General features: G+C 42.8%; 1 protein-coding gene across 2 annotated transcripts in view; it reads left to right on the top strand.

Moving 5' to 3' along the window:
* The first annotated feature begins 3,885 nt into the window (after positions 1–3,885).
* Positions 3,886–19,340, top strand: part of rp1l1a (rp1 like 1a) — a 20,508-nt gene continuing 5,053 nt past the window's right edge. The window contains exons 1-7 of one of the 2 annotated variants that reach the window (XM_054788610.1): positions 3,886–4,012; positions 10,990–11,242; positions 11,483–11,875; positions 12,190–12,454; positions 12,542–16,455; positions 16,576–17,448; positions 17,597–18,397. In XM_054788610.1, the coding sequence (XP_054644585.1) occupies positions 11,009–11,242; positions 11,483–11,875; positions 12,190–12,454; positions 12,542–16,455; positions 16,576–17,448; positions 17,597–18,397 (6,480 nt within the window). In that variant the 5' untranslated portion in view covers positions 3,886–4,012; positions 10,990–11,008. Of the gene's footprint in view, positions 4,013–9,402; positions 9,623–10,989; positions 11,243–11,482; positions 11,876–12,189; positions 12,455–12,541; positions 16,456–16,575; positions 17,449–17,596; positions 18,398–19,340 lie in introns of those variants that run through there. The other variant, XM_054788600.1, reaches the window with a different exon arrangement.

Genomic DNA, 19,340 nt, shown 5'->3' with positions numbered 1-19,340 from the left:
CATCTGGTTGTGTTTACATGACTGTTCTCCTCTCCCAAACTGGACCAAGCACTCTGTTTTGACTGGAAAAAATGAACATGTTAAATTAATAGAGATGTGTCATGTTGGAGAAGGTTTTACTTTGCTAATTTCAAACTGTCACGTTGAAGACAACCGCTGTGGGAAATGATGGAGGCGCAAAAGGAAAAACTCGCAAAACAGCTCGGTCAATTTTAGACAGAGCTCCTGTTGGTGTTTTGCATAAAATCAGAGTGTATAGAGAGATAAATGCACATTTAAAAAAATCAAACAAGGCTTTCTGGCTGCGAACAAATCCCCCCAAATGTAGCATTTCTGCATTACAACACTATTTAGTTCTATATAGTACATTTTATGTAGTACGTACTGTACGTATGAGGGGAAGCCAGTCTGCCACAATAACAGAAGCGTTCCATTTTATTAGCTTTTCATTTCAAGTGTGTAAATTCAGACACAATAGGAGAGAAAGAAGCTTTGAATACACCACGTATTCAGGTATCTGGCAGTGGTCCAAATTTGCAAAAACAACAGAGGGTAATTTAAGCAACAGACAATGGGACATGCATCATCTATTGAAGCCAATTCTGCTTGGAACCCTGCAAAGAGAAATTGGTTCATGTCCAGGTATGTGTGGAGGTAAACGGAAACACAGTCACAATGGTGACTGTGAATGTCACCCAATTAATTTTCTTTCACAGACTTGCACCAGCGCTAAACAAAACACAAAAAGGCACTCTCCAATTTGAATTCCAATAGGTTCCATGTGTCAACGGTATGATAAATAAAAAAAAAAAAAGATTTAGTAACAGTGTTGAAAATACACAAAAAAGAAGTTATTAATTTTTAAAACATAAAACTGAATATTCATATTATATTATTTAATAATATAAATGCCCGAAAGACAGGCCTCGTGGTCTTTGTAATTAGTTTGCCTCTACCGCCATCTGGTGGAGAATGAAAGCCATGCACGCAGTGCCCTTTAACATTTTATGCAAGACGTTCTTTGCTGTTATTTGGCAATCATTTCAGCCGTGGTGTGAAACCACTGCATGTATGAAATAAGAAGCAAATGGGGACTCAAATGAGGCAATATTAAGACTATTGTTGCATTTGTCGCGTGCACGCATGCGTGAACATTCATTTAGTCGTGTAAGACACAGATTGATCTCTCCCTAGCTTCACAGAATTAATCACCTGGACATAATTTGCAGAGACAAGGTTAGAACTGACTCGATAATTCCATCTTAATTACAGCAGGGACATTTGTTAATTCATTAGTTTAGCGGGAACATATTGCCGCTAACTTGGTCATGAATGCCCTAGATTATAACAACGGGGATTCATTTGGTTTTCAATCAAAATGGTGCAGTCTGGTGCGTTTCATTTAATATATTCCAAAGTCATAGTGCTTACAATAAACAATAAATGCAGTACAGTATGTGCCATAATGTTTGAGCATTGCAACCTGTTCTGATTTAGGTTTTACAGCCCAAACAAAGCACATTTTCCCATCTGGCCACATGGTGGTGCTATGTTACACACTATAAAAAATAAACTATACAGTAGCTCGGTGAAGCTTGCATCGTTAAAAGCAATAAGACAGCACAGTTGATATTCGAAGAAACCCACAGCAATTATGCATTGTACAGTACATTCATATATGTACTTAAAATTAGACAAAAAAGCTACATTGAGTATACTGTATACAGTATATGAATATATATATATATATATATATATATATATATATATATATATATATATAATCCCATTTTACCTGGAGCAATGCATTCTTTCCAGTGTCTGCCACACGTGCTGTCAAGACGAGTTGAGCTTGTTGAGCTCCCTGCATGGACCTCTGCCACTAAATAATTCAATTATATATTTATTAATATTTACATAATATTTCGAATATTTTAAATCCTCGTCAGGAGAATAGCGGGAACTCGCTGACAGTGGTAATTTGGCAGCTGGTGATGCTAATTGCCTAGCCACATTAGCCTAGCAAGCGGCGTCATCTGGTAAGTTTTCTACATGTTTGTCTTGGGTACAATCAATGTCCTCGTTTCATAACAGTGACTTTCTGTCGTCTAACACACATTACACAATTTAAATATGTACAATTTCCCCTCCCATTGCCTTGAAAAGCCCCAAATGAAATGGCATGGCTAGTGTTTTAGCATTAGCAATACCATTTTGTATGTGACTGGCAAGTCAGGCCGTTTTCTCTTTCATCAGCTAAACTGTAGTGATGTGTAGATCGCGAACGAATCGGTTCTAAGAGCCGGCTCTTTGAAATGAATGACAGGAGCCGGTTCGCGTCGTTGGGAGACGATTTAGTTTTTTCCTCGTCTTTTGTTGTGTTAAAGGCGATTGTCATTGGTAAAGATGTGTGGCGGTGTCGCTGTGTCTACACTGAGCAGGGGGAGGAGCGGGGTTAAACACGCTGTGGTGCTCTCAGAGCCGACTGATTCATTCGTGAAAATTTGCATGACGAGATCTGACCTATTTTGACCTCATTTGTCTATTGAGAAGGGTCTTTGTTTTTATAATATAGCATGTTTATAATATATAATATACTTTTGTAGCCTGTTCATTGAGATTTAAATAAATCCATGTAAATAATAAACATTTGATACCATGTATTTTTTTACATTGGTAATTTATTTTACACAATACACATAATTTGGTAAAAAATTAAAACAATAAAAAAAATCTGAGGAGCCACTCGGGAGCCGAAAGAGCCGGCTCTCTGAAAAGAGCCGAATATACCATCACAAATAAACTGACTCACATTAGGATCGATTTAGATATCGATTGTACCGATACCGAGGGTAGCGTCAGTATCGGATCATATTAGCGCGATAAGATTGACATTTTCGTCATTGTTTGTTTTTTTTTTTTTTTTTACAAAAATCTGTGGTTTTATTGTGTTGTTTACATTGTTACTTGGTTGATATTGTTATATTTGTAAACTTAGGGAATAAGTTCACGGACACAACACTTTACATTGACTTTGATTTGCTCAAACAATTGTACAGTATGTAATATGGTAACATTTTATTATATTGTCATTATATTGTCATTGTCTTATATTATTGTATTTATGTGTTGACAAATACGTTTGTTGATTAATATATGTGTGCATATGTTTTTGTTTGCTTAAGAACTTTTTCCTGTGGTTTTTTTCCTGATTATAATTAGGACTGAATGGCAAAATCACAAAATCACAAAACTGAGTAAAAAGCATGGGTATCCAACTGGCCCTGCATTTACTTGGGCAGTAACACATCCTTCCTTCTTTTAGATTAGGATGTATTTTGAGAGTATGCTGAGGGCCGATATAAACGAGCTGCAATTCGGACACCCCTGATCTACACTGTAGGTAATGTGTAAAATAAGACCACATCTGACAGATTTACACACATTTTGCACAAGTGGTCATATTTCCAGACACCATCCTTGCTGTGTTTGTGACTTATGTGGTTTGTAAAAGACCACCAGACTGTTGTCTAAAGGTCACAGATGGTGCAGACAAGTGTAATCCTCTTTTAACTCCCATCCCTTTTTATGGCCCACCCCCTGTTCTTCCCCCTTCCCCTGTGTGAAGAACTAAATAGTGATGTGGGAGATTCTTGATTTCACTTAAAAGCTAACTAGAATAACAAGAAGAGATTATTACTGACCTTTTAAGATACCCCCTTTTTATCATGACAGAAAAATGTTTTGATGTTTACATTATTTATCAAAACCTGACGTACTAATAATTTAGCTCTTACTTTGACAGCCAATAGGTTCCCGTTGGAACACCTTAATTTGAAGGGCTGCAATACGCCATTTCCGGCAGTACGGTCTGCTTGACGGTCGGCCAGCTTGACGTATCTCAGGTACGTCTCTTTACTGCACGCGCGGCGGTTCAAACCTGTGTTCGTGTTTTCTCCGTGGATGTTTCGAATGCTTTACTGAGTGTACAAGTTGGGATGCATCCATATGGGTAAGATGAACCTTTTTTGTTTTTATTTGACTTGAATGGGAAGGCCTAAAGCAACTACTGTAGTAATGAAGAGGTCAGTAACACTCCTTAAGGGATTCATTTGTGCTGACAGAGAGAGGGGGGGATAGAACGAGATACAAAGCACCATTAATCCCATCAGCTTTGTTCTTGACCATGGCCATAGTCTGGGAAAATTGAAAAAGAATCCTTGAGCAGTTCTAGTCTTTTAATGGGAAATCTAGTTTTAGGACAGAGGAAATAATTAATAATTTAGCCATCTGAAGGATTCAATTCAAGGAACTTTATTGTCATACCAGCGCACATTCACACATGAAACTCTCGAAATTTAGAACCCAAGGTCCCACATTTATCCCAATAAATATCAATAACTGAACGCCTCATAGCACAGAAACAAGGAAGGAGACACGGCATGAGGTTCTTCATTGCTCTGTGTGAGTTATATGAATAAGTACGTTTGTAATGCTCCAACAAAGGGAGACGCCACCAGCTGAACTAAATAAGAGAACTCAAATCAGCAGCAGGTGTGGAAGAACATGGAAGTAAAGGCAGCAGAAAACAAGACGGAAAAAAACAGGAAGAATTACAAAATAAGAGCCTAACAGGAACTAAAATGAAGGAAACACTAAAAGAACTAAACATGACAAGCTAACGGACATTTGACCAACATGACTAGCTAAATACTATACAACACCAATGAAAGCTGCAGTTTAGCACGGCTACAAAAAAAAAAAGAGTAGAGGAGATAAGAACTCTGTTTGAGCATCGATGGGAACCGGGACTAACATTCCGATTCTCCCGGAATCATTCATTTTTAAATATTTGGATCCCTATATTCGCTGACCGACCAGCCTGCCGAGCGGCAAAAATGGCCGCAAAACAACAACGACGAAGGCGGCGAACACCAACGAAGCAGAAGCGGCAGGAAGCGTTTGTGTTCATCCATTTCAACCATGGACAGTTTGCGACAGCGCTGTAAAGTTTGGCTGAAATTCTGCAAAAAAAATGAACGGTCGGCGCCGTGCAACATTTGCAATGTCATCATATAACGCAAAGGAGGGTGCGCCACTAAGTTTTCAAAAATAAAAATCACTTGTCATTTATGTTCAAGTTCAATGATTTAATATTGTTTTACTGGTTAAAAATAGCCATCCATCCAGTTTCTTCCGCTTATGTGGATCTGGGTGGCAGGGGCGGCAGTCTCAGTAGGGTAGTCCAGACTTCCCGGTCTCCGGCCACCTCTTCCAGTTCTACCAGGAGGACACCAAAGCGTTCCCGGGCCAGCTGTGAGACACAATCCCTCCAGCGTGTCCTAGGTCTGCCCCAGGGCATTCTCCCCGGCTGGGTATGCCCGGAACACCTCACCAGGGAGGCGTCTCGATGTGAAGGAGCAGCGGCTCCACTCGGAGCCCCTCATTTCAAACTCATTTCAACCGCTTGTATCCGCAATATCGTTCTTTCGGTCACGACCCAAAGCTCATGACCATAAGTGAGGGTGGGAATATAGATGGACCAGTAAATTGAGAGCTTTGCCTTCCGGCTCAGCTCTCAGCTCAGCGGCCGAATTACTGCAGATGCTGCGCTGATCCGCCTGTTGACCTCACGCTTCAACCTTCCTTCACTCGTGACGAAGACCCCGGGATACTTGAATTCCTCCACCTGGGGCAGGACCTCATTCCCAACCCGGAGGGGGCAATCCCCCCTTTTCCGACTGAGAACCATGGCCTCAGATTTGGAGGTGCTGAGTCTCATCCCAGAAGCTGCAAACTGCCCCAGTAAACGCTGAAGGTCACAGCCCGATGAGGCCATCAGGACAACATTGTCTGCTACGATGTGGTTAAGAATAGCCCTCCACCTGGGGCAGGGCCTCATTCCCAAGCCGGAGGGTGCAATCCACTCTTTTCCGACTGAGAACCATGGCCTCGGATTTGGAGGTGCTGAGTCTCATCCCAGAAGCTAATTCATAGTAAAGTAATACATAAAAAGTTGACATAATTAAAAACAATCACGGAGACATTCAGACATTTAACCCAAGAACTTTGGTTAGCGCCCTCAATTAAACCATGCAAACTTTTATGACCCTACTTCTGAAAGGAATCGCAATCGAGAATCGTTAGGAACCGGAATTGAAACGACGAATCAGAACTGGAATAGCTCAAATTCAAATGATGCCCAACCCTACTCCTTATATCCTCTACTCTTTATTTGGCCACTGGGCTTACTGCACATAACACTTATTGCACCGAGTTGGATGGAGTCAATAATGAGTAAGTGTAGGGATGAAGGGTATATAGGAGAGGGGGGGTGATGCCAGTTAACCCTAGTGTGAGGCATAAAATAGTTGTCTGACAGCATCAATTGCTTGCAATACAACCGGGACTGTGGTGTTAAACTTCACTGCCCACATTCTAAGGGCAGCATCCCACCCCGGTTACAGCGTTGTTACTTCTTTAAGAACCTGGAAAGTTGTTTGTTTTTCATCATATCACGACTTTTAAAAACATAACGTTTTTTTTCTTTAACATTTCAACTTTATGCTACTAAAATGACGTTATTGTTCGAATATTCCAATATAACAAACATTGTAAAATTACAACTTTTTCTCGTTAGATTACAATTTCATTTCTCAATATATTCTTGTAAAATGATTGGTGATTTTTCCCTTTTTGCTGTTTTTTTGTTTTTTTTGTTTTCTTATTAAATTATAGTTTTAGAAAGGTGGACTTTGGACTCCCCTAACATAGATGCTGCAGAATCAAAAACAAATGCAAAAGAAAAATTTTATCAGTGCAGCTACACCCAAATCCCCAAAACAAACAAATATATGCGGAAGACTCGCTGTGCGTAGTTCCCCCCCTTTTGCACCGCTGGCAGTCACAATGATTGACAGCACACAGCAGCAGAATAAGAGAATGATGGCATTATTCACCCACACTTGTTGTTACCTGGTGGTGTAATGGTACAGCTGCTGCAGCACTTCCTTATTGCATGTGTTTGATGGTGTTTATGCCTTTTCTGCTTTGGCTCATCTCTGTGTTTGGAGCGTTTGGACATTGCTGCGTGTTTGACCCTGTCAGCCACCATACTTTTATAATCTTCTTCTTCAGGGCCACTGTTGAACCTGACATGACAGTGCCTCTTTTGGTTGCTGCCAAGTAGTGCACACCTTAATAGAATGTACTGTATATTATAATTCACAAGGATTTTAATTGATGTCATCATCCATCCCTCAACATCTTTCTGTGAACTTCCATACAAACATCACTTCAATATTTGTCTCTCCATTCACACATTACTTAATGCAGCGATCTGTCTGTCCATTCACATGCACACAGACACCGACTGAGAAAAGAATATCTGAATGGACCCTGGGAACTTAACGGATGGCTATGTTCTTGTTTTTTTAGCTCCATTATTCATTTCATAGCCTTCTCCCACTCTTGGAGAGAAAATCAGATGCACTTGCTGCTGCATACTCTAAAACCATTGATCCTCCACTGACTTCCTGATTACTCACCTCTCCCATAGGCATTGTTTTTTTTGAGTAGCTCTACAAACATAAAAGCTATGAAGCATGGACTCTTCATTAACAAGACTGGTTTGTAATTTGGAACCCCAAAGTACGTATACCTTGTCTCATGTTGCCTGTTATTATAGCACCATAAATGCAACATTTCATAAGTAAATTATTCCATTTTCTGACACATAAGCAGCAATAATAGAATTGTGGCAACTGGAAAAAAACGGACGAAATAAAAGTTTGACATGTGTGTCAAAATTCCTTCATCCAAAAGCACAAAAGGGCCCTAAGTATCTGTTGTAGTTCATCCCAATGGAGTTTTGATAGGGTTGAGTTCAGGACTCTCAGGTTTTTCCACACCAACGTTATCCAAGCATGCTTCATGGACCTTGTAATGTGCACTGCTGGTAAAGAAAGGCCCTTCCTCAAACTATGTCCAAAGTATGCCCAAAAGGTTGAAAAGAAAAATGTTGACTTACTTTTGATTTGTACATAGAGTATATAAGGTGCACATGTCCATGTCATAAAATGGCATATTGTGCTGTGCACAAGTTCGTGAGGACCAGGTAACTCTTTATTTGACACGAGCCAATCATGAGCTATGAAAAAAGTCACGACAAGCTTGTCAACCCATTGGAAATCGCAGGAGGTCATTACTCAATATAACAGTCTGACTCACTGTGTCATCTTACAATGAACGCTAAACTTAGCACACAGCATCTTAACACTCAAAATGCAGGTAAGAAATATACACTACAAGTACCAATACAAGTTAAAAATAAAAAACAGCTATTTTAACTTCATTCCATAATGCATTTCATCCCTGCAAAGCATTTCATTGGTTATTGCTGCTGATGTCAGAGTCCCTCTGGGCTCCTCTGGCTCCCTCTGGTGGACAGAGGCAGCATTGCAGTGCCCTGGCAGCAATAACCAATGAAATGGTTTGCTGGGACAAAATCCACTATGGGATGAAGTTAAATAGCTTTTTTTTATTTTACTCGTATTGGTACTTGCTTTGTATATTTCTTAGCTATCGTTTGAGTGTTAAGTTGCTGTGTGATGATTTTAGTGTTCTTTGTAAGATGACACCGTGAGTCAGACTGTTATATTGAGTTCTGACTGCAATTTCCAGTGAGTTGACAAACTTGTCGTGATTTCACTTATAGCTTGTGATTGACTCCTGACAAAGAAAGAGCTAACATTTCCTCACTGACTCGTGAGCGGCACAGTACTTAAACGATTAGTAGCAGTTCTGAAGTAAAGGAGATGTCACAAGATTAGAATATCACCATAAATTAGCCGCACCGCTGTATAAGCCGCAGGGTTCAAAGTTTAAGAAAAAAGTAGCGGCTTATACACCGGAAATTACGGTACATTCCAATAAATCCAATATACCGCTGTTCAGCCCTACATTTCCAATACTGATATTGGCAGTAGCTCTTCCCTCAAACTAATGTCAGGTCACATCTTGAACGAACATATAAAAAACCTCAACATATCTAATTTTATGCCAGTATCGGCCAAAAACATTGGTTATCTGATATTATTGCACAACCCACATACTGTAGAACCTAGACCAACCCCAATTTATTGACTAGTGGATTAAGTGTGCCTCATGCAAATGATCAGTAAAATGTTCCAGGCATAACAACATGCAAGCAAAACTGCAAATGAAAGCGTTTAAAATAGAACATGCATAACCTCTTGTCAGTCAGGTGGAAGCACATGAGAGCGTCACTTGTCTCTCCACCATCTTGGCCTCACCATAGCAACCCCCTCCTCCACCCATCCCACACACACGTTCTTAAGCAGGCTTTTCTTTCTATCCTTAGCCTCTCTCCTCTTGTCTCCTCCTTTACCCCCATCTCCCTCCACCATGTTCCCGATTACCGACTGCCATTTTAGCCTGAGAGCTGAAGAAGCATCTGAGCTCATGACAAAGTGTGGAGAGGTAGCTTGAGTACTTGGTGAGAAACTTGCTGTCTGGCTCGACGGCAAAGACTTTTGGACGGATCAGGTTGTGCGCTTTTCAAAAAAAAAAAAATCCTGTTTGGACCATGTTTCCTAAAAATGTGAGTGCCATTCTTTTATGTGTGTGACGTGTATCGCCATGGTGCATCCAATATGTGGAAGCAATTATAATTCTTATTTTATAGTGATATAATGTTATGAAATGCAGTTGATGATGGTACTAATGGACTGATGCAATGTAAAAGATTATGGAAATAGACCAGATTGATGATGTTTTGATCCAAAGCCTTCAAAATTCCTTGTTTTTATTTATGTTTTTATTTTTTTTTTAAAGCAGTATTTAATAACTCCTTACATGATGCTGAATTTCTGTTTAATCACCTTACTTCACCCTACCTTTCCACATGTGCTTGTCTGGGTCGTATCACCAAAGAAATGAACCATTTTCAATCATGTGCAGTTTGACAGTGCATTTTCCTTAAAAAGAGAGAGGCTGACTGTGTTCCAAGTGTCAGGTTGTTTAGGAGGATTAAGATGCTGAGTGTCACATTGAGTGTGTCTGCAGCCAAGAGAAGTGATTTGCCCTCTTATCTCACCCACAGAACGGCATTGTAAGATGTCTAATTGAGAGAGCGAAACAATGTTTAGTTTTGACTGATAGTATCAGAGAGGTAATCATATTCCAGTGTGTTTATTATTGTGTTTGGTGTATGCAGTGGCATACAACTACACGTCATATTATGATGCAATGTAATATGATGTGTTGTAATCTTATGCAGTATTTTGATTCTCTCAGTATTATATTATTCAACCATAATAATATTAAAATTAATCATTAATACCACTTTGATTGTCGTCAATCAAAACATCTTTGTAAAGACTTATTGTCTTTCCGTTGGCACTGTATTTGTAATATAGCTAATATTATGGCCACTAAAGGCACACATACTGTACTGTACGCTGACTCTCTATGTGTAACCTTGTGCAGAATTTGTGATTGACCTTCTTGTATTGAATGTCATTAGATTGTGCGAGTGGTCGGTGTATCGTCTTTGGTGACTGACGCGCTGCCTACTGTATGTCATTGTTGAGCTAAGCAGACATTAAGTTAATCAAAAACATATGTATTCAAATAATAGTGACAAATTCATGTTGGTGTGCTAGTTGTATTGTTCAAATACAATATCTACGCTGCATGCGCCTATCAATGTAGTTGGTTGCTACTAGATTTGTGTAATAATTTCAATTCAGTGCTGAAAATGCGGAAACACACTGACCTTACGATACATGTAACACTCTTATATGTCAGGAAGTCTAGTTAGTCAATATCCTGACCTAAATCCTGCCCAGTCAAACATCCAGATTAGTTATGTGGTTATCCTCAAAAGGAAATGTGTCTAAACACAAAACACACAATAGCTCTCTATGGAACTCTAGATTCAATGTTGTTTTTCATTGCAACCTTCAGGTGTGTGTGAAAGCGCAGCATGCATTTCGTCCAAGAAGGGATATGGGACCCTCAGGCGCCATCTAAGCATGCCTCCACCCTCCCGCCTCAGCCCCCTCCCCACTCGCGCCTTGCCCACGTGACGAAAGCCGCGCCAGCCAAGAGGATCACCTTCTACAAAAGCGGGGACAGCCAGTTTGGGGGTGTCAGGATGGCTATCCACAAACGCAGCTTCAAATGCTTTGATGCCCTGCTGGATGACCTTTCTCAAAAGGTTAGTGTCCGGTATAAAATCAGTGATGTTAGGATTAACACTAACATGGCTGTATGAACATCAATATGAAAGGTCTACTTCGAACTAGAATGGCAGCACCATATTAGACAGGTTCATAATTCAAAATTAAGTTTTATGTGTTAAAAAATTAGTTAACAAATGACGAAACACAACTTAAAGGTAATAATTTGCAAGAACCAACATGGATGCACAATATCAAGACATTGTATCTTTGTGTAGGTGCCCCTTCCATTTGGTGTACGGACTGTGACCACGCCGCGCGGCACCCACATCATCAAACATCTGGAGGAACTCCAGGACGGGGGTTGTTACCTCTGTTCTGATCGGCGCCAGGCTAAACCAGTCAACATGGAGCTTGCCAGCAAACGCCAAAGCATTTGGCACCATCACAGCCGCATACCCCAACAACCGGAGAAGCTGTCTGCGTCCTCACCTGGCCATGCGCTTCACAGACATCGGCGCATCCTGCTGATTAAGAACACTGAGCCTGGAATACGAAGGAGTCTGACACTGAATAGGAGGTCGACCAGAAGTATGAGGGCTTTTCTTGAGGAGGTGTCCGAGATGATGCAGTTCCATGTCCACAAACTTTACACCGCAGAAGGGCGCAAAGTGAGAAATGTTTTGTAGTTTTCACATGAATCACACGCAGTAGAATGCAAAGCTGAGCTATCTTAACAATTTACATTTTTAAATGTATTATGCTGATTATAGTCCTGAATATTCCTGAATTTGTCAAATCAATATTCATGCATTATTCACTATTTATTCAGAAGTCGAATAATTTTAACATAAGTGAAACAATAACCATGGATCCACACCAAAATGGAGTTCTTTTTCGGCCAATGCCGCAAAGTTTCATGGAAATTGGTTGTGTAGTTCTTACAGGTTAGGACTTTAACTTACAGAGGTAAATTTCTTTTCAGGTTGACAACATTCAAGGTTTGATGTCCTGCTCTGGAGTTTTGGTGTGTGTCGGCAGGGAGGCCCTCAGTCCAATGGTGTTGAAGTTCCTTCGGAAGAGCTCAGACGAAAAACTACCAGGTTTGGGAAGCAGGTCGCCAGGTCTTGGTCCAAGGACTCCTGGAAATGGCGCACGATCCCCTGGCTTTCAAGAAATAAGATCCGACCCTCATGGAGCACAGTCCAGGTCCAGCGACTGTAGTGAGGGGCAGGAAAGCAAGAAAAGCGGTAAGCATGTCAATTGCTAAATACACGCAGAGGCAGTTGTTTGAATTGTAAAGCTAAATTTTAAAATAAAAGTGTGTTTCTTTTCAGTCAACTTTGGTCTGGAGACCAAAAAGAGCATAATCCACCCTCGTTCTGATTCTTCAGCCCGCTCCACTCGAGTCTCTTTGTCTTCAGAGAAGTCCTTTGGCAACAGTGTAAGAGCGCACTCCCAGCAGAGACCAGCCATTATGAATGATGACATTGAAAAGCGTGTCCTTGTTAACAAGGATGGCACTCTCTCTGTGGAGATGAGGGTGCGTTTTCGCCTCCGTAATGATGAGACCTTGCAGTGGTCCACACAGATAAGAAAATCGCCTTCTTTGACAAGTGAGTGCTGCCAACCAAGCCATGTGCAGAGCCCTTACTTACAAAATGGCCAATCAGAAAGCTACTCTGATTCTGCATCCTTTGACCCAGATTGTATGGACTATTCCAGTCAATCTCTAAGTCATACATTTGAGGGGATCCACTGCACCTGCTGCTACCAGAGGCAAGCACAGCCACACAACCTGTGGGACCCAATATACAACCACAAACAGCCACCTGTCCCACCACCACATGTAACTAGCCACGCTACAATAAGGCACACACATTCGTCCAGCTCGTCCTCATCTTGTAACTCCAGGAGAGTGGTGCGCCGTAGGGAAAAACTCTCTAACTGTCGAAGAGACTCTAATTTGAAGCAAAGCCAACTTGTCCAAAAGGAAACCTGTGTGATTGAGCAGGTAGAGAGCAGAGTAGACATAGAGCAGAATGGAGACACTCACGTCGAGGTGTGCAAGGTGAGCCGCTGCTCCAGTCGCAGTGAAGTGGTGACTTTGGATGGCAACCCAAGACCTCCTAGCGAGAGCTCAGTTGAGGAGGAGGTGATGGAGGAAGAAGTGGAACCTCCATTGTCTAGAGTCAGCAGCTCCTCACGTGTTCTTCAGTCGTTAAAAGAAGACCAAGATGATGATGATGATGAACTGCCACCTAGTGCTTCACAGTGCTCACAACGAAATGAACTATCGCCCACTGGAAGCAACAAGCTGGAGAAGAAGGACAGTAGAGGAAGTGGAGCAGCCTCTGCAGCTGCATCTTGTCTCTGTGGCGCTAACACACCTCACATCCCAACTGGAGCGGTTGAAATATCTCAAGCTCCCAGATCCAGCGCCAATATAAGTAGAGCGTCTTGCAGATCCACCGAAGTCATGAACCATAGGGATGAGAGTGAAGAGATTGTAAAAGCTTTATCCGACACCCCTGTGCAGTCCGCAATGTCAAGTGTATGTCCTAATTGTGGCGGTTACAAACTTGCAAAAAATTGTAATTCGAAAAGTAAAGCCTCAAAAAGGCCCCATCAACCTTGTTCAACGGTTACCTCACCTCTCCCAAGCCAATCAAATGCCAACGAACATTCTTATGATGCTCTGTCTACAAAATCCAGCAAAACCAATATCAAAAGTCATGGATCAGCCACAGAGAGCAGAGCATCTAGTGTCATGTCCACAATGTCCAATACTGAGCCAACAGACAAGAAGCAAGAAAGGGCCACCTCCGTCATAAGTCACAAGTCCAACACATCACGGAAATCTAGTCCCATTGGTGCCACAGCTGAAAATAAGGAGGAGCGACGCTCCAGTGCTATGTCAGGTCAAAGGTCCAACTGCAGTGGCATAGCTGAAAGCCCTAACGTCACAGCAACAGATGAAGCAGAGGGAGGGAACAGTGATGACATTGTAGCTAAATCTTGTTTGTCACCAAGGAGTGTGTCAAGTGTCAGGATTAACTCTCCAGTTGACAATACAGCCCTGGAAGAAAACTGTTCAAATGGTAGACCTCATAGTTGTCGCTCTGTTACATCTACTGCATCTGTCAAGTCTGACAGGGCAGAGCGACCCAATAGTGTCCTCTCTACTAAATCGTCAAAGTCAAATATATCAGGGAAGTCCAGCACATCCCACAATCAGTGTGCAAAAGATGAACCAATGGTAGTAAAGCCAACTGAAGAGGAAGAAGAACCATATATTTGTCCAGAAAACCCAGAACTTGAAGATATAAAAGAGGATCAAGCTGAAGAACGGGCAACCAGTGCGTTGTCTGCTAAATCAACAACTTCATGCCAAACAAACTGTGACTCAAACCGCACTGTAGCATCTCCAGATCTAAAGGAAGATTATATTTCTTCTATTGAAGGAAATGGAAAACCAAATGAAGCTCAAGAACAGGTGTCCAGTGCCATGTCAATTAAGTCAAAGACTTCTGTGAGATCCAGTGCCTCTCAGAAGTCAATGTCTAGCAAGAATCTCAAACCAGCTTCCCCAAGACCAAGTATAATTACCATTAATTCCCCAGAAGCGGTTGATGAGATGAATGAGGCAACAGGTGAAGGAGAAGAGGTAGAAGAAAACCAAAGTAAAGCATCTGAACATCTGCATGGTGAAATGCTGTCACCCAAGAGAATACGCTCACCTCGGACCCACCCTCAGAAAGCTAAGACTGCATCCCTCAGCAGTTCTAATGAGGCAAGATGCCAGAGTGCTTTGTCAGTTCACTCTACAACCTCTATTAAATCTGGAAAGTTTAAATGCCACTGTGGGACAGCTTCAACATGTGAAGAGGGCAAGGAAAATGGGGTGGGGGAAGAAAATGAAGCAGAGAAAGAGGAAGACAACATGGAACTGAAAGGAGAGCCAGGGGGCACAGGGCACCCACTGAGTCCAAACTCATCTGGGTCCGTCTCCCTTGGGTTGCCGGATGACCAAGAGACAGCAGACTCAGACAGCTGCAAGTCCTGTGTTTCATTTCACACTGGCACTCACAGCAAGGGCAGATTGAGGACAGCAACTCCAAATGTCCACAAAACTCCTGAGTCAGTATTGTCTGATAAGTCCAACATTAACGGGAGTACACATGAAGTCCATATCCCCATTATTGAAGTACCTGGAGTTGATGGAGACAACAATTTACCTACAGAGGACTGTCGTAGTACCAGCCAGGCTTCAAGAGCCAGTGTTAAAAACGTTGATGACAGCAGGCCCTCCTCTTCATTATCATCTGCTAGTGCCATTACTAAAAACTCTAAGGTTGCTAAACAATCTGATGGAGCCCTGACAAATTCTGATAGTTCCAAGACACCAACAAGTACAGCCCAAGATAAAGAGGATATCCCAGACAATGAGGCAGCTAGTTCACACTCCAGTGGTCCCTGTTGCCTTGGGACCAACTTAACAGTTGAGGCAAAAGTGAATGCCTTGCAACAGGGTGGAGCAGAAGATGTTGTCAAAGCAAATTACATTGGAAGTGTTGTATCTGTCAAAACATCCAGTTCTACAAAGAAGGAGATTTCAGCCCAATCCTCAAGCCATTGTCCCGTGCACAACTCTAGACCATCCAGTAAAGCTGAGACATGTGGTAAAAGCACCATGTCTGCTGCTGACCTCCAAGCCGCTGAGGCAGTGTCGCATCAACACTGTCAAAAGTCAGAGGCAAGCAAAGCCAAGTTCCCCAAGGAGAAAAACAAGAGGCGTCAGAGAAAGGGGAGTCAGAAGACTCAAGATAAAGAATATGAAGTCACCCCTGCCTCTCTGCCCAACGCTTCCCCCAGTGAAGTTGTCAGTGATTGGTTGCGCAGCATTCCTTCTGACAACAATATGCTTGCTCTTGATGACCTTACTGAGTTTGAGCCTGACAAGGAAATAGTGGCTAAAGCTGAAGAAGTAACAGAATCAAAGGAGGAGAGCCATGAAGGGGAAAAGGTCGACGCAGAGGAAAAAGTGGAGGGTGAAGAGAAAGAAGAAGAAAGTGTAGCAATAGAAGACAAGACAAATCAAGATCTGGCACCACATGCTGTAGAAACATCTTACCGGCCTGATGCTATGTGGATGAGTGGCAAGTCCATGCCCAAGAACTGGCGCTCTTCAACTGCAGTGATGAAGGTTCTTCTCAGTTCCTCTCTGGGACGATGTAGGAGCTTGCCTGAGGTAGGCAAAATAATATTGATACATTATTATATTACTTTTAAGGAATGAGTAGTGAATAGTTCTATTTATGTTACATGCAATACATTATCAAGAATTATTTCAACTTGCTGTGTTCCATAGGTGTCTCCAGTTTATGGCCGTAGACTAAGTACATCAGCCAGGGGTCTTTTGGACTGTCTGGCCCAACTTCAGCTCATCGAGCCCACTGGGAATCAGGGCTGCAATCGAATTGACGACCAAAACCGGAAATATGAGGACATTATGACCATTCTTCAGTCCCTTTGGCTGACTGACCCTCATGACATTGAGACCAAGGACATTGGCACAGAACAAGTGACCCCCCCAAGGTCCTCTTCGGGGGTAGGTATGAGCAGTGGCTCTGGTGGATCGGGGAAGGACCATGAGAATCAAGGAGGAGATGAAACCCTCCCAAAAGAGTCTTCACATGAGGATGAGGCAGTGGGCGGGGAGGGACTAGAACCAGAAACCAAGGAAATTATGGTTGAGCCTGTCTTACAAGAGAAGCCCTTGCACAGTGAGGACCAGAGTAAAGTACTTCCAGTTCTGGACAGCCTAAAAGCTGAGAAGCCCTCATCATCAGATAAGACTTCGACCAACGATACCTCCAACTCCAGCTCAGGAACGCCTCCAACAGTTTTGCAAGCATCCTTGTCCAAAAGACCATCCCATGAACCCGATCCCGTGTGGGTCCTGCACCTCCTGAAGAAGCTGGAGAAGCAATTCATGAACCACTATGTAGACGCTATGGCAGAATTTAAAGTTCGTTGGGACCTGGATGACAGCCTTATTCTCGACACGATGATCTCGGAGCTGAAGAATGAGGTGAGCAGTCGAATCCAGAGAAGCATAGAGCGGGAGATGAGGAAGATCCAGGGTCGAGTCGGCAGAGGCGAGAAGTCGCCACGGCCTCCTAAAGGGGTGAACCTCTCCAGGGAGTCCACCATGACAGAGAAGAGGCGACGGATGCTGAAGGTAAATCCGAGATACTTGTTTATTAGTGTAGATATTTTGAGTCCTCTACGGAACTCAATGCAACCAGGACGATTTGATTTTGGATTACATTCCCTAGTCAAATTTCACTGTTCAAAGAATGAAAGAAAATATGCTATTTATTTCTCAGGTCATGAAGAACCATTCAGTCAAAACTGGTGACTCCTTCAGTGATGGAGAGTTGACAGTCGAGTTCAGCGACCAACGAAGCGATGATGATTACTGCCCCTGTGATGCTTGTGTACGCAAGAAAATGGCGGCACGACCTCTCAAAATGCACCCGGCGGCTGCTGAAGCTCCAGTGATGATGGAGTTTGACCTCCTTAAAATACTTCAGCTCAAGAAGACCCCAGCACCTGTATCTCCAACCGCACCACAACCTTCAAATAGTGCGGTCATAGAGGACGATGGGAGGAGTTTAGAGGTTGTACAGGAGGAAGAGGAGGATGATGACTCAAATGAGGATAGCACAGTCCCTGAAGATGGTTCAGGGAAGGAATGCGGTGAGAAAAATGAATCTGAGATAAGCGGGGAGGGAGAGTGCTGCCAGTGCAGGGGAGAGGAAAGACGAGAGCGAGTCGATGCTGAGGAAACAAGCGATAACATGGGTGGTGAAGTAGACACGAATGGCGATGACGCTGAAGATGAGGGCGAGACAGGAGAGGACGTGGGCGAGACAGAAATCAACGAAGGGAAAGATGACAGCAAAAATGGAGCTGCAGAAGAAGAGACCACTGAGAGGGGTGATGGAGAGGATGCAGGAGAGGAAGAGGCCACAACAAATCAGCATAATGAAGACACAACACTTTTGGGGAAGGAGGAGGAGGGAAAAAGCAGTGCCTCAGCAGGGGCAGAGGATGAAGAGGAGGATGAGACTGAAGGGCCTCGAGATGAAGGGGAATCATCACAGCAGGAAGGAGTCTCACAAAAGGTCAGGAAAAACACAAAAAAGCAGCGAGAACAAACTAAAAGGCATGCTCTTTGATCACCTTATTAGGTACATCTGTGTCTGTACTGATTTAAGAAATGTAATTAAAAGTAAACTATTTAATTAGCTGCATGAGGGTCGTAATATTAGAAATTCATCTCAATACATAACAGCTAATAAACATACTGTTTGACTAGAATGGCACACAATCACTTACAGGTGGCTGCAGGCAGGCCCAAAAATTAATAAGAAAACTTAATTTTGGTCTGGAAACACGTGACTCTCCTCGAGAACTAGTTACAGCGTGGCGCTATACTGTGGACTCTCACTAGCATCACTCAAGATAAAGATGGTCTTGTAACGTCTACATGGATGCTGTAAGGATGACGAGGAGGTGGTCGATCAACAATCCCTCTATTGCAAAAACAGTCACAACCATGCCAGAAGTACATCAGCCAACTCAACCGTCCTCCGTCCACGCAGCCACACACACAGTCAGGACTCATGTCCCGTTCACAGATGGTCGGGAATTACTCTGCAAGACTACATTACACATAACTGCCTCTGAAAGTGACAGGAATTAAATATGAAGTGCAGTGGTCTTAAGGGGGAGTTACTCCTACGTCCTGACTACATGCAAAAATGGGAAAAATTGCAAGAGACATGCACATTGTCCACACGGACTTTCAAACCCGCAGACAGCACGCGAAGCCCATACAAAGAACATTGGGATGCAAAAGATTTTCTGCGTGCAGACCTCCATGGACGCACGGCGGCTGCTCACATAGCGTATCCGACATTAATGCACCGGCCACGGCGGGCGGCTCTTCCCGCTGTACACTCTGGTTCTCCCGGTCACGATAGCCGTAGGTGCCGTAGAAAGCCAGTACGCCCATCTTGCAATCGAAGTGAGTGGGCTTCACGACCCTCGTACGATGTCCACACA

This window comes from Dunckerocampus dactyliophorus, chromosome 1 (genome assembly GCF_027744805.1).
Source record: "Dunckerocampus dactyliophorus isolate RoL2022-P2 chromosome 1, RoL_Ddac_1.1, whole genome shotgun sequence".
NCBI lineage: Eukaryota > Metazoa > Chordata > Actinopteri > Syngnathiformes > Syngnathidae > Dunckerocampus > Dunckerocampus dactyliophorus.
This window is presented reverse-complemented; position numbering and strand designations above follow the sequence as displayed.